This window comes from Fusarium solani (assembly GCF_023522795.1).
Source record: "Fusarium solani strain SB1 chromosome Unknown bctg00000012, whole genome shotgun sequence".
Taxonomy (NCBI): Eukaryota; Fungi; Ascomycota; class Sordariomycetes; order Hypocreales; family Nectriaceae; genus Fusarium; species Fusarium solani.
The window spans coordinates 1173326-1188454 of record NW_027072146.1 but is presented as its reverse complement, the minus strand read 5'-3'; the positions used below and the strand labels follow the sequence as shown (position 1 = coordinate 1188454).

The 15129-nt window shown below is 51.3% G+C and overlaps 6 protein-coding genes across 6 annotated transcripts; 5 read left to right on the top strand and 1 right to left on the bottom strand.

Moving 5' to 3' along the window:
* Positions 1 to 510: 510 nt before the first annotated feature.
* Positions 511 to 5142, top strand: MRS44_016385 (uncharacterized protein; the record flags this gene model as incomplete). Its single annotated transcript, XM_046276716.2, has 3 exons — positions 511 to 905; positions 967 to 2629; positions 2677 to 5142. The coding sequence occupies 3 exons, from the start codon at positions 511 to 513 to the stop codon at positions 5140 to 5142; spliced, it is 4524 nt and encodes a 1507-aa protein (XP_046131040.1).
* Positions 5143 to 6261: 1119 nt separating this feature from the next.
* On the top strand, positions 6262 to 6573 carry MRS44_016384 (uncharacterized protein; the record flags this gene model as incomplete). Its single annotated transcript, XM_046282060.2, has 1 exon — positions 6262 to 6573. One exon carries the CDS (start codon positions 6262 to 6264, stop codon positions 6571 to 6573), a length of 312 nt encoding a protein of 103 aa, XP_046131041.1.
* Positions 6574 to 7484: 911 nt separating this feature from the next.
* MRS44_016383 (uncharacterized protein) lies at positions 7485 to 8459 on the top strand (the record flags this gene model as incomplete). The annotated part of the gene is made up of 4 exons (XM_046276717.2): positions 7485 to 7546; positions 7661 to 7712; positions 7835 to 8074; positions 8127 to 8459. The coding sequence occupies 4 exons, from the start codon at positions 7485 to 7487 to the stop codon at positions 8457 to 8459; spliced, it is 687 nt and encodes a 228-aa protein (XP_046131042.2).
* A 446-nt stretch (positions 8460 to 8905) lies between these two features.
* MRS44_016382 (uncharacterized protein) lies at positions 8906 to 10727 on the top strand (the record flags this gene model as incomplete). Its single annotated transcript, XM_046272843.2, has 5 exons — positions 8906 to 9172; positions 9232 to 9615; positions 9661 to 9728; positions 9781 to 10282; positions 10332 to 10727. The coding sequence occupies 5 exons, from the start codon at positions 8906 to 8908 to the stop codon at positions 10725 to 10727; spliced, it is 1617 nt and encodes a 538-aa protein (XP_046131043.2).
* Positions 10728 to 11925: 1198 nt separating this feature from the next.
* Positions 11926 to 12933, bottom strand: MRS44_016381 (uncharacterized protein; the record flags this gene model as incomplete). The annotated part of the gene is made up of 1 exon (XM_065618011.1): positions 11926 to 12933. One exon carries the CDS (start codon positions 12931 to 12933, stop codon positions 11926 to 11928), a length of 1008 nt encoding a protein of 335 aa, XP_065474083.1.
* A 1193-nt stretch (positions 12934 to 14126) lies between these two features.
* On the top strand, positions 14127 to 15017 carry MRS44_016380 (uncharacterized protein; the record flags this gene model as incomplete). Its single annotated transcript, XM_065618010.1, has 1 exon — positions 14127 to 15017. One exon carries the CDS (start codon positions 14127 to 14129, stop codon positions 15015 to 15017), a length of 891 nt encoding a protein of 296 aa, XP_065474082.1.
* Between the last annotated feature and the right edge of the window lie 112 nt (positions 15018 to 15129).

Here is a 15129-nt window from a genome sequence, read left to right as displayed (position 1 = left end):
CTCCTAGTGGCGAATGACAACGGCCAAATGTTTCTCTCCATACCTAGTTTGGCAGTGGAAGGATACATACAACTTACAAGTCGACCACATGCTGAGGTCGTACCAAGGCACCAAGGCACGCACTGTGCATGTCTTGGCAGGCGGATTTTACTAGGAAGGTAATCTACGCGGGAGTGGGACTCGCTATATCAAGACAGACGAATAATCGCAATTGACTTCGCGACTGCACGCGACCATGTAAAGAAGAGAAACAACCTGGACAAGATGGCTCTTGATGAAGCCAGCTTGATTGAAGCTGGCCTCATTCTGAGAGATCACGTGGACATTGCATTAGCAGCTTTTCAACCCTCCCAGCATCGGCAGCCTGGTCCAGAACTCGCGAGCCCCGCACTCAGCCGCAATCCTTCCTTCCATCCATTGCACTTTGCGCAGACAGACAACTCCCCAATCTCCCTCCCAGCGATCGATCGCTAGCGATGAAGCCGACCGGTCACGGCTGAGAAACGAACGATGGAAGGTCTCGGTGTCGCCGCTAACGTCATCGCCGTCGTCGATCTCTCCGTCAAGGTCATCGCCTGGCTGTCCGAGTACGCGCAGGATGTCAAGAATTCCAAGCCCGAGCGAGCGAGACTGCTGCAGGCCGCCACTCAGCTGAACTCGGTTTCACAACATGTCCAACAATTGCTGCAGAGCCCGCGCGGGGCGAAACTGCATGCCTCGAGGAAGCTCGCCCAGGCAATGGGCGACGGAAAGGCACAGCTCTTCTGGCTGGAGGGATTGCTGTCGAACCGTGGGAGATTCAGCAGCCTGATGTGGTCTTTCCAGAAGAAAAAGGTTGAAGAGGCCATCCTGGAGCTTGAGCGATGCACGGGGATCGTTCACAATGTCCTTCAGGTGGACGTCGCGTAAGTTGACCCTTCCGTCCCTACCCGTCCTACTAGACTTGGGCTGACCCGCCCCTAACAGCGACGTGATCCTCAAAATGGACGACAAAGCCGAAAATGACCGACGACGAGTAGAAGTTGATCGAAGGAGAATGGAGGTTGACCGACAGAGAATAGCCATCGACCGACTCCCCTTCGCCGACGGTGCCTCGTTCGACTCTCGAGCCGAACAACATAACCCGACCTGCCTACAAAATACCCGAGTGGAACTCCTCAACCACATAAACAATTGGATCCACGACCCTAATGGCAAAACAATATTCTGGCTCAATGGAATGGCGGGGACGGGAAAGTCCACCATATCTCGAACAATCGCTCGTTCACTTGCTAGCCACGGTCTGCTTGGAGCTAACTTCTTCTTCAAGAGAGGTGAAACAGATCGAGGCAACTTGGCCAAGCTCTTCACCACGATAGCACGTCAATTGGCTCTCAGTCAACCAGCCCTGGGTCCAAAGATCAAAGAGAGATTCGATTCCGACCCTACGATTGTCGGAAAGGCCGCGCAAGTACAGTTCAAGACCCTCATTCTCGACGCCTTCTCCGCTTGCGCCCACCTCTTCAGAGATGGGACACCACTCGTTATTGTCATTGATGCCCTGGACGAATGTGAACGAGACGAGGACATCAAACTCATCATCAACCTCTTTTCGCAAACTCGAGATGTTCAACGCCCACGACTCCGAGTCTTTGTCACCAGTCGACCAGAGTTGCCAGTGCGACTTGGCTTCAGCGCTGTCGAGGGCAGGTGGCAAGACTGTATTCTCCACGAGATTCCTCGTCGCGTCGTCGAGCGCGACATTTCTCTTTTCCTCCAGTACCAACTGAGCGAGATTCGGACAGGCTGGAATTCCTCCGTCGCCAAAAACCGCCAACTATCTCCAAATTGGCCCAAGCCTACCGAGATCCAATCACTGACCGAAAGCGCCGTCCCTCTCTTCATTTTTGCAGCAACCATCTGTCGTTTCATCAACGATCGGAAACATGGTAGTCCCGCCCGACAGCTGGAAAAGGTGTTGCAACAACAGAACAGGAGAGGTGCCTCCAAGATGCACATCATCTACTCACCCGTTCTGAGCCAACAACTGGCCGATGCATCCGCCGATGAGAGACAACACATCATTGAAGAGTTTCGACGAGTAGTCGGTGCTATCGTCACCCTTGCCAGTCCTCTCTCTACCATCACGTTATCACGACTCATCGACATCCCACAAAGCACGATCGACGACAGACTCGACATGCTTCACTCAGTTCTCAGCATTCCAAAATCCCCAGATGCCCCAGTCAGGACACTGCACTTGTCCTTCAGGGACTACCTCGTCGACACGGCGACTCGTGCGCAAAATCCATTCTGGATTGATGAAAAGGCTGTCTCAAGGAACTTGGCCAGACGTTCTTTCGGATTGATGCGAGATCACCTCAAGCCTGATATCTGCAGTGTACAAAATCCCGGAACTCGTCGCTCGGACATGGATCGTAAACTGATCGATGAGCGTTTGCCGGGTGTGGTGCAGTATGCATGCCTGCATTGGGTGTACCATCAGGAGTTGGCTGGCCTCGAGGAGGAGGATATCATGCTTGTCTATAGCTTCTTGACCCACCATTTCCTTGTCTGGATCGAGGCTTTGACACTGATTGACCGTGCGTGGCAAGTTTCGCAGCTGATCACCAACTTGCAGACAGCCCTGGTATGTACACGCTGCTTTATCTGACTCTGCTCGCTGACATGTTGCAGTCTCAGTCACAGTCGCAGTCCCAGAATGCTCAGCAGCTTTCCGAGTTCCTTGCTGATGCCATGCGCTTCCTCGTTTCCAACGCGACTGGCATCAATCTCGCTCCGCTGCAGGTGTATTCCTCTGCATTGGTCTTTGCGCCAAAGAACAGCCCCATCAGACAAGCCTTCAGGAGTCAGATTCCTCCGTGGATCACTCTAGTACCACTAGTTGAGCCCGACTGGGACACATGTTTGAGAGTTCTGGAAGGTCACCAAGCTCCGGTTAACGCTGTGGCCTTTTCACTGGATTCCTCGATCCTTGTCTCAGCTTCTCTGGATCGAGCTGTCCGAGTCTGGAACTGGGACACAGGAGAGTGCATCTACGAACTCAAAGGCACCCGTGCTCCCATTTGTGCCACGGCTCTATCGCCAGATGCAGAAGTTGTAGCGGCTGCTGCTATCAATGGAATCATCCGCATCTGGAGTTTGGCAACAGGGGCTTGCGTGCACGAGTTGATGGCGGATAACGGCGAGATCTCCTCAATGGCCTTTTCAGCCGACTCCAGGTTCTTATCAGCAGTGTCGAGTGACATGGCCATATACTCCTGGAGCCGGGATACGGGAGCATGCGTGCAGGAACTCATGCCACCGGGCGGCATGGTCCGTGAAGCCATCTTTTCGCCCGATCTCAAGACTATTGTCTCCTACGGCAATGGCATACCAACCAAGCTCTGGAATTCCGGCACAGGCCAGACCTCGTTCACTCTTGACCGTTATGAAAGGGCCTTGATCTCACCCGATTCAAACATGGTACTAGCATACTTCTATTTCGATATCTATGGCCGAGGCGGTTACTCCTGGAGCTCCAAGTCCATGCATGTCTGGGGTCGAAACAGCGGTGCACTTCTCTGCGAGCTGACAGATGACGCCGGAGAAGGCCCAGGAACCGTTGAAGTCGCTGCCTTCTCTCCCGATTCGGAAACGATAGCCACGGGTTCAGTCAAGAAAGTTCAGATCTGGAGCTCTGCAACTGGCAGATGCCTGTCCTCTTTCGAAAATCTTCCGTCGGATGTCAAACGACTGGTCTTCTCGCCTGACTCAAAATTTGTGGCCTTGGCCTTACTCAACTCGACCATTCAGATCTGGAGCCTGTCTGAGAATGCTTGCGTCAATATCCTGCAAGGTCACTCGGGTCTCATCAACTCGATACTCTTCTCCCCTGACGGCGCGGTTCTCGCATCCTTCTCCATGGATCAGACCATTCGGATTTGGGATTGGAAGCGAAGTGTTGATGAGCCACACCACCCTTTCGGAACAATACATCAGATCAAGTTCTCTCCTGACAACACCATGATAGCAACAGTGTCAATGGATGACATGCTTCGAATATGGAACGCTAACACAGGAGAATGTCTACACGAGTTTTCAACCATGGAGTACGATAAAACCAAACTTTCAATCGTCTTCTCTGATGACTCAAGCCTCGTGGGGCTGGGGCAGTCTGACAAAACATCCAGTATCTGGAGTACAAGGACCGGGGACTGTGAATGGCAGTTTGAGGATGCGCTGGGGTCCATTCGTCTTGCCCTTTCTCCGGACTCGCGAAGCATCGTCACGGGCTTGAATGGATACGGCGAGATCCGTGTGTGGAACCGCAGGGGCATGAATTTTGAGGTTCAGGACGTCTTTCCGACCACCGGGTATGAGATTCTGCACTTGGCCTTGTCCCCCTGCTCCAAATTCATGGCAGCAAGCATTCGCCCAACGCACTACCTGGACAGCGCGGCAGGCAAATTCCAGCTCTGGAACCTACAGACCAAGAAGCTCATCGTCGACCAAAATAGCACCTCGGGGACTCGTGAGCTCAACTTTGGAAAGGTGTGGTTCTCGACCGATGGCGCTTTGGTGGCAACAGATTTGGAAGGCCGCCTGTGTATATGGAGGTTGCCAGAAGGATGGTTCATCTCGAAGCTTGGAGAAGAGACCAACTCGACCTTGGCAAAGGTACCCTTCGCGGCATTCTCAGAAAAGGGACCATACGTGGCGACTGCTACATCCTATGCGGCTACTCTGGACAGCCGCGTCCCCGTGCCGTGGGCTGAGGTTTGGAACTGGAAGACCGAGGAGCGTCGATTCAAGGTTATGGACCTCACCCATGCGATTCATGAGCTCTCGTTCCTGCCCGGAGAAAGAGGTCTTGTCACAAGTGTCGGGGAGTGTCCCCTCCCATCGGACGTGCATGGCCTGATACCTAACCGGTCTCATCAAGTTATTCACTTTCGTCCAGAACTTAGAGTTGATGTAAGGACATGCTGGGTTAAGTGGCGAGACCACGACATACTGAAATTGCCGACTGACTGCCGAGACTGCCAATACTCGGTGTTGGGGTACACTCTTGCGATCGGGTGCAAAGCTGGCAGGGTCATCATTATTAGGTTTGATAGGAGGATGCTTGAGAGGTTGAGGATTGAGACACAGACTGAGTAGTGGACATATTGACAAGAGATGGGAACGTGACACGATACTCAGGATTCAGGATAATTAATAATGTAACTCATACGACAAAGCAATTTCGGACCACATAGCAACAGCAAAGCAGGGGGCAATACCCGGCCCGCGGACCCAAAGCCGTGTCCAAGGGTGCGATCCCTTGATTTACAAACCGGTCTCACGGGATCATGGAAGAGTAATCAAATTCCTTTTTCCGTTACCAAGGCCAAGATCCCGTCTGCTAAGAAGCGGCCCGACAAGCGGACCGCCATCCCGGGTTTCCTCTTCTGGGAGAATTGTCTCAGGAGATCTAGATCATGCGGGACCTAATTATCCGAAGGGGTTCGGAATGGAACTTGTCTCTCGTAATTCTTCCAGCAGTGGAATCGAGACATGAGATCGGTGTCTCGGTGGAGATTGTGTCAGATTGAAAGGAGGCTGTGGAGGTAGCTCCGGGCTTCGAAGGGACGCGGAACGTCGGCAGTCTCGGCTGCTCGAATAATCGAAGCGGCTATGGGAGGACTTGCGAGGGTTGAGGAGCCGCTGAAGGGTGTATCACGAATAGAAAGCAGTTATTGTTGAAGAGAGCATGAAAGCTGGCTTGAGGGTTCAGTGGGCGAATAGCTTACCCAGGTTGCTTCTAACTACTACTAAATCTACAACTACCATATTCCTCTCGCAAATTTCTCTTCTCACTTCTGCTTGCCTCATCATCGAGGAGGGCATTTCAATGATTCCATTACCACTTTGCGAGGAAACTCACAGTATCGGGTAGGCGTTCACGCCCGATCGTTGGAACGGAAATGAGCTTGTCGGAATTTGGAAGACAGTGACTAAGAGTTTTGCTCACACGACCACACTGAGGAGCTTCATGCCGTGTCAGTGGAGTCTCGCGGTGGCCCTCGGATGTTCTACCAGCTCACCGACAAACGGCCGAAACAGAGGGAAGATTGCTTCGCCACTTGGACTTTGTCGACGTTGACTGAGAAAAGAGAGCACTTAGAGAAGAGTTGAAAAGTATATAAATAGCATCTAGTTACCTCGAATCAACCCATTCTTCATCACCATCAACACATCAACCTTCACACAACCACTTCACTTCCAAACACCAACGAAATGCGTTCTTTCCTCGCCGCTCTCACAATGGCCATCCTGGCTCGCGGAGCCCTCGCCGGCTGCACCTTCCACGGCCGCAAATGCGAGTGGGTTGGCACGGCTCCTTTCTGCGGCCGCCACGCCGACCACGGCGGCCACCTCGGCATCGACCCTCCTCACCAGGGCTGGCTGACTGCCACTGACACCGAGGATGAGAGCATCAGCGAGCTCTATGACCGCAAGGGCTCCGAGTTCAAGGACTGCTACAATGATTATGGCAAGGGGTGCTGGACCGGTTACAAGGCTCTTTACTGCGACCACAACGACAAGTAGATTGATTTCTACTCAGATGGTATGACTCTAATAAGAACCGAGAAAGTGAGCACCACGAGCTAATATTCGATACAGGCAGCCCCAGAACTTTGCAGTTCACAACAAAAGCAACCCAGGTCTCGGAAATAGGGGTATCTTAAATGCAACTCAAGGGCAGGACGGTTGATGCCCGGGCAAGCGAAGTACCGAGAAGCCTATTCACTATGAAGTATCATTGTATCGTTTTGTGAGATGAGGGGGAGAATTCATATTTTTATAGAAAATCCATGGCTTCGAGCCGGCATTTCGACGGTTCATAGTCCCTGTTGTTTTAAACTTGCAGCCAAGCCAGTGAAGTTTTACCGATTCAAACCACATGAGCTCAAGCCTATAAGCATAAAGCCATTGGTTTTGCCAAAAGAAGGAACCGCTTAGCTAATACTTGACCAGAGTCCTTGGCACTTGGTCTATGCCGCAGGTTCTATTCCCTCGAGAACTTCGTTCATAGTAGCTATCCGTGCCTAAACCCAGCCTTGTCTGTTCTTCTGGATTCTCTGGAGAGTTGCAGATGACGGCTGCACTGCAAATTTAACCCCCTCCGAGGAGGGGAATATCACCTGACACTTGTCAAAAGGATAACTATCTTGGCTCAACGAATAGGGATGCTTATTCATCTAGCCTCTACGAAGCCTCTTGCAAACAAAAATTTCCACCAGAATCTTGGCGCAAATCAAGTGGCTCTTATCTCCCCTCGTTATCATGGGGGAGGAAATGTCTCGGATTCACCTCCCTCATTGGGCAATTCTGCGCGGCCTTGATTCGGAACAAGATTGATCAACCCCGCAGACACTCTTCAAGCTTGCATTATCGACTGTCCTCCTTCACCTTCAGTCATCTAATATAAGTTAATATTTGAGCCAAATTACTCCAAAATGACCATATACGTCACTGATCTTACCGAAGCCGATATTCCTGGCGCAGTGAAAGCCGTGCAGTAAGTACCTAACTCGGTCTGCCTCAACCAGCCCAAACGACTTCGCAGGTTGGCATTGGAATAGTTCATGCCGAGCATAGCGCCTCGATGTTGCCCGGGCTAACGTATTGATAGACAAGCCTTTGCGGGAGATCCATACAATGTATGGGTATACGACCACACCAAGGTAGGCAGTGGTTACTGTTCCCATTTTAACAACCCCCTACAACTTGCGCTTGCTGCTCAGCTCACCCTGGACCCAACGTACCTCCTCAGGTTACGCTGTTGACTGATTGCTTGTTTTTCCAGTTTAACCCCGAGCGGAATTCTGTGTCTCTAGGCATAAGGATGCGGTGGGGCATGAGAAATGGGATATTCCACGTTGCAAAAGAAGAGGGCAGCGACAAGGTACTTGGTGTAGCCATGTGGCTACGTCCCCAACCGGCAGACCAACCCCCAACATGGAATGACTGGCTGGAGGGCTGGCGACTCTATTTTGGTCAGATTTGGATGAACCTTTACTATGGCAGGGGAGGTCTCAACGTCAAGGTAACATGGCAGCCCCTCGCTTGTCATACCAACAAGCTAACCCGTGACATAGCGATACTATATTTGGAAGGATGCTCAAGCGAAAGCTCAGTCAGAGCTTTGGACTGATCCCCGAGGATACTACTTCCTCAACATTATGGTGGTGCTTCCAGAGGCACAAGGGAAGGGTGCTGGAGCTCAGATGATGAAGGCTGTTACGGATCAGGCCGATGCTGAGAATATGAAGTGTTATCTGGAGTCGAGCCGTGATGTCCCTAACGTGGCTATCTACGGACGATGGGGATTCAAGTTTCAGAAGGATATGATTTGTGATGATGATGGGGATGCAATTAAGCTGTTTACCATGATTAGGGAGCCAAATGCAGAACCTGGAAATGGGAGGTAGTCTTAACAGCACCGGGTATAATCACATTTCTAGTTTAGGATATAGGAGCATTAGAGGTCTCTTATTAGCGGTGACCTTGCAAGCAGCACTCACAAGTCCCCAATATGGGTACACGAGATCCCATGATGCTTATCTACACTAACAGATACCGGCCTCGGAACCGACGCTTGCCGCTCATATTGTCATTGAACCCCCGAAGTGCGGGGTCCCGGCTTACCTCTATCAGTTAGCCGTTCGGACCCGAGGCCTTATAACCCCGCCTGTTTTTTGAACCAAGACTCGATATCTGTTTCTTCCTCCTTCATAAGCATATCAAGTTGTGAGAGAAGTTGTTATAACCCCTGCACGGACCAGCATCTACCAGCATTCAGGCGTTTCTTTCAAGTATGAATCACCGTTTCTCAACCTTGAATATAAGCAGCTGACAATCAGAAACAGAAGCAACAATGGCAGCCTACGAAGCGACAGTTGCGTCGGCGAGAGCCAAGCGTGATGAGTCCCTCGCCAAGGTTGACCCCAAATTGGAGGGGATCCCAGACGAGTTGCCCCTCAACTCCCAGGGTCTTCCCAAGGCCGTCTTGACCGAACGTGAGATTGAAATCACCGAAAACTACTCCGTCACAGAGTTGCTTTCTCTTTTGCGAGAGCGAAAGATCAAGGTGGAAGAGGTCACAAGGGCCTTTTTGCGGAGAGCCGCGTTGGCCCAGGCTGCTGTACGCCCTATGCCTTGTCAACTTGTCACAAAGTGGATCCTATCGGCTAACGATTTTAGACTAACTGTCTGGTGGAACTCATGTGGGACGAGGCGATTGCCCGTGCTCAGCACCTTGACTCCTTGCCCGAGCCGAAAGGAATGCTCTTTGGTCTGCCAATCTCCACCAAGGAACACCATGGCATGGTGGGCGAGAATGTCACCACCAATGCATCATTTGTAGCCTGGATTGGCAAGCCCCATGGGTCTAACCTCCTCTATGACACTCTTTACGATGAGGGCTGTGTCTTTTATGCGCGAACTACTCAACCACAGACAATCATGCATCTGGAGACCATCAGTGTTATCTATGGGCGAACGGTTAACCCCTATAACCGCGACCTGACTTCTGGAGGAAGCAGTGGTGGTGAATCCGCTCTCTTGGGTATCCGTGGAAGTATCTTGGTAAGATGAGTTTTACTCTGCTGAGAAATTGTCTAACAATGCTAGGGTGTTGGTGGTGATATTGGCGGTAGCATCCGCTGTCCTGCAGCCCATGTTGGTGTTTACGGTTTCAAGTATGTCATCCTAAAGTGACAAATAACCACTTTAGCTAACTTGTGTTTCTAGGCCGACTCTCAAGCGCATCTCCGTAATGGGTGGACGAGCACCCATGGCTGGCAAGGAGACCATCGCCTCAACCCCAGGCCCCATGACAGTCGACCGTGAAGCTCTTGAGCTGTTCATGAAGGCTTCCTTGGCATCCAAGCCTTGGAAGATTGACCCTTCTCTAACGGTCAAGGAGTGGACCCCATACACCTTTACGAGGCCTCTTAAGGTCGCCGTTATGTGGTGGGATGGCGTTGTGCAGCCCCATCCCCCCATGACTCGGGCCTTGACTGAGGTTGCGGAAGCATGTCGAAAGGCAGGCATGGAGGTTGTGGACTGGGATGCCGTGCCTCTTTTCCATGACAAGGCCTGGGATATCATCTCTGAGTTGTACTGGCCTGACGGTGGCGAGGAGGCTCTCAAGACTATGGAGGCTAGTGGAGAGCCTGTTCTGCCTTTGACAAAGTTCATCATCCAAGAGCAGCCGAAGGTTAAGAACCATACTCAACATGAGCTTTGGAAGGTAGGTGCCTGGTTTCGACTGTCCAATTTTCGGCGCTAACATGTCTCAGCTTTGCACTGAGCGAGAGGACTACCGCGCTGCATACGCCCGCGCCTGGACAAACACCGGTAAAGACGGACAAGAAGTCGATGTCATCCTCTGCCCTCCCTCATTCGGAGCCGCTACACCCCACGATCAGTCACGCTACTGGGGATACACAGCTCAATGGAACCTTCTCGATTACCCAGCAGCAGTCTTCCCAGTTACCACCGTCGATCCTACCAAGGATATCAAGAACACTAGCTACGTGCCCAAGAACGACCAAGACAAGCTTGTGTACGACATGTATACCCCGGAGAAGTACAAGGATGCTCCCGTCAGTTTGCAAATCGTCGGTCGACGACAGTATGACGAGAAGGTTCTTGCTGCGCTGAAGGAGATTGAACACGCGATGGGTAGAAACTAGAGCATATTAGACAAGACTAAAATGTCGAGTTGTTGTTAATACACGGCATCATTTGCATGCGGCTCATTACCTCCTCTATGCTCGCTTACATGATGCTCCTGAGGAATAAGGTTGCTCAGCCTGATATAGAACTTTATCATCATGGGAAAGTGCAACCGAGTCCAAGATGAGGCTCGGAATGAGGCGTTTGAGGCCAGATAAGTGATGCAGGTGAGAAAATAGAGTAAAACGATGGGTGCAATGTTGCCTTGTGACACATAACCAGGCTTCAAATGTAATTCCCTCAAATCACAAGACTACAGTACATGGCCATCCCACGAATGGGTTGTGGTATATGGGGGGAGCTTGCATCGGGCAGAGGCAGGCTGCGCAGGATGGCATCTAGAGTTGCATACGCGAAACCAGGCAGCGAATAACAGGCCAGATTCAGAAAAAGTGAGGCTCTGCGATGCTAATCCGCGTTCGGCTAATTGCCTCAAGCTGATAATGAGGAATCAGGCTCGGGAGTTGCAATCCGCCTTGAGTGAGAAATAACTATAAAGAGAGTCGTTTGACGCCCTTTAGTACAGACACTGCAAGTCCATCACCACACACGCACTTCTCCAAAACTCACACTCTCATTCACGGTACAAGATGAGCCTCTGCGAAGCTTGTTGCAATGCCCTATTCGACGACCCCCGGAATGCCCAGACTTGCACCACCTGCTGCAACTTTCTGAGAGACACAGGCAACTACGCGGGTGAACGGGAGCTCGTCGACCAGATCCGAGAGAGGATGAGGGTCGTGCTTGGTGCTGCCCAGACTGTTCAAGAGCTGTTGTTTTTTGTTCAAAGAGTCCGTAGGAACCGTCGCTGTAAGTTCAAAGAAGCTGTCCTTGTTGCGAAACGCCCCGACTAAGACCTGTTCTAATTTCCATCCAGAATTGACGCGCCTTCTCGCGCCTTCTGAAACCGCATATGCCACGCTTGGCGGTGTGGTTCTTCAAACTGAGGGCACGGAGGAATGCCCAACTGGCGCTTGATGGACTGGTCCCAGGTTGCATTGGCATAGACCAGTTGGTTGGTCTTTTCTGCAGAGATATTGGAACTCGATGTTTATGTGACTACCATTCTCGGCTAGATTTGAGAATGCTGTGAATGCAATAAGCGTGATATCGAGGACCGAATAATTCTACTCTGGCCTAAGTATGTACATCTGTTCAAGGAAGCCTTCGAGGTCCAACACTCTCCAAGGTCGGCTTCACCGGCAGAAACAGCCCAGTATCCTCATCGATGTACAGCTTGTCGATAGTAGTCTCCCGCTTGAAACCACCACCACCGGGAATCTGGAAGCGGTGATAGGCAATGTACCACTCATCAGTTCCAGGAATGTTGAGTACTGAGTTATGTCCCGTGCCGAGAATGCCAAGAGAGGTATCCTTCTGCAGGATCACGCCTTGATAAGTCCAGGGACCGATGGGGTTAGATGCCGTCGCGTAGCCGACGCGGTAGTTCTCAGACCTTGTGTCATCGATCGAATATGTCAGGTGATAAGTTCCATCGCGATAGTTGACAAAGAGACCCTCTCGGAAATTGGTGAGTCCTTCGAGTCTGTGCCAGCCAGGCTTGAGCGAAACCATGTCGTCGCCCAGCTCGGCGACAATGGGTACGCCGTTGCCCCAGTAGATGTAGTACTTTCCAGTCTCTGGGTCCTCAAAAGCAGCGGGATCGATGGATTGGTTGCTGACAATCTCTTCATCCTTGGTGCCCTGAATCATGGCCTTTGACTGGGCCTTGAAGGGTCCTTCGGGATGGTCGGCGACAGCCACTCCAATGCTCTTATGACCTTCTGAAACAGAAGGGTTGTTACCGCTATGATAGAAGTAGTATTTTCCATCTTTAGCTGCAAAGCCAGGTGCCCAGGCATTGCCGGTGGCCCAAGGGACGTTGCCATTCTCGCCGTCAAGGACCAGGAAGGGCTCCTCGCTTCTAGTCCAAGAGACGAGGTCTTCAGATTTCCACCAGAAGAATTCGTTTCCGCTCCATCCTTCAAAGCCATCAGTCGTGACGTAGAGGTAGTAGGTGTTGTTCACGACGGCAATGTTGGGGTCGGCCCAGAGGCCTGGTAGGACAGGGCTATCTCTTTTAACGAGAGCTCGGGAGAATGCCCCCTTGGCTGCAAGAAGGGCCAAGAGAGCACTCAAGTTGGATCGGGACCAAAGATGCATAGCAAAGCAGTGAGGGAGGAGACTTGAAGGCACGAGAGTGGTGGTGAGCTGAATAACATCAAGATGATCGGTTTTCTTACAGCCATTTATACCACAACATCCTGACCCCGGCTTTCGCGGATCACTCCAGACTTGGAAAGTGACAGCCGATCAAAGAAGTTTCTCCGAAGTTTAGAGTTGGCGATAGAATACGATTCGTGCGCAAAACAAATAAACACGCTACCCCGCGAGTAGACGTTGCATTGCGGGGATAGTCCGGGACTCCAGGTTAAGCGCTCAAGTCGTGATGTAGGATAGTCTCATTAAATCCGTCTTTAAGAGCGCATGGGGGATCGATGGCCGGGTTTTAGCCTTATTCGGGCGGTTTGAGCATATTTGAGGCGTAATATCAGACGTCAGTCAGGCCAGTTGAGGTTTGGCTGGTTGTAGGACACCTAGGAGGCTTTGAAGACAGTAAGGAATCGTCATCGGTACCCAGAATGTTGCCGTCTTGGCATGGTCCCATTGGAACGGCTACAGGAGCTGAGTTTGTGGTCACTTTGCTGTGAATCTAGTAGCATAATAACTTTGACTGATCTTGCGCGTATTTTGATGAGAAAGGCTCGGTTGGAAGAAGAACGTTGATTGATGAGAGAAGTTCATCTCTAAACGTGTCCAGCGGTATGTATTCTCAATCCGCGACGGACATCATCGAAGAAAAGCACAAAATATTGATTCATACTATGATCCGATAATAAATAGTTATTGTGTTTCTGTAGAATATTCCTAGTAGCAGCATTTATAATCCTCAGTAGCAGGTTTTCATCTGCGAAGCGGAGTCTCGGAATAACCTTCCAAGCGATTGATCTGATTGACTTACCCGAGAATCGGACCAACGCCACCAGCCTCAATCCATGTCTCAGCTCTCATCAATAGCGGGCTTTTGCGGACTTGGCCCCCAGTTCGCGGTCTAACCGTGCCCCGACGGACCCAGGCCAAGCGAGGTTGCATTCCAGAGCCCCGTGTTTTCGCTGAGTAATGGGGGCAACCGGTTAAAAATCCTCCCGATTGTTTGGAACTTTTTGGTGCATCGTGAGGCTTCAACTTGGATTGAGGCTCGGCGACTTTTTAATGGCGATGAGAATAAAAATGGCAGGTAGCGGCTGTTTTGTGGTAGAAGTAGATAATCCAACAAAGACATCAAAAACACCAAAATGACGACAAAACGAACAATTCTCTTGACAGGCTGCTCCGATGGCAGTCTTGGTTCTGCCCTCGCCATCGCCCTTCACAAACGCGACTGGCGTGTCTTTGCCTCGGCGCGCAACCTCTCCAAATTGACGGCCGTTAAAGACGCAGGCATCGAGTGCGTCCAGCTTGATGTTGGTTCCGAAGAGTCAATTGCTGCTGCTGTGGAACACATCAAGCAACTTACCGGCGGCTCCCTGGACGGACTCATCAACAACGCGGGTACTGGTTACAGTATGCCCATTATTCACATCGACATCGACAAGGCGCATGACTTGTTTGAGCTCAATGTCTTTTCCATCATTCGTGTCACCCGGGCGTTTCTACCTCTGTTGCTCAAGTCGGACCGGAACCCCATCATCGCCAACAACACCTCAGGGTCAAGTCTTCTCGGCTGCGCGTTACCTTTTCAAGGGGCCTACGGTGCCTCCAAAGCTGCCGCAACTAGCATAACCGAGAGCCTGCGTATTGAACTCGATCCTTTTGGCATTCGTGTCATCAACCTCTTGACTGGTGGCGTAAAGTCAACCTTTCACGATAATTCGCCCCATCCTGTGCTCCCCGCAGACTCGATCTACAACCTGGCCAAGGAAGACATCGAGGCCACAATGTCAGGCAAGGAGAAAGGAATTGTCAAGCCCGATGCGACAAGCTGGGCGAATCAAGTTGCTGGAGACATTAGCCAGCGCAAACCGCCATACCTCGTGTCGAGGGGAGGTAAGGCGGGCACAGCTCGACTCGCCACGCTACTTCCCATTGGGTTGACGGATGGAACCATGAAGAAGATGGCGGGTATAGATGTGCTTGAGAAGAAAATTCAAGAGAAGGGTGGGTTGGAAAAGATTAAGCAGCCTTGAGCCAACTACTTGGTGCTATCCCGGCGGAGCTTTAGCATCTGTCCCTGTTGTATACTTGTTTAAATGCTTGGAGGATATCCATTTCGCTTTCGTAATATTGTTTAAATGAGCA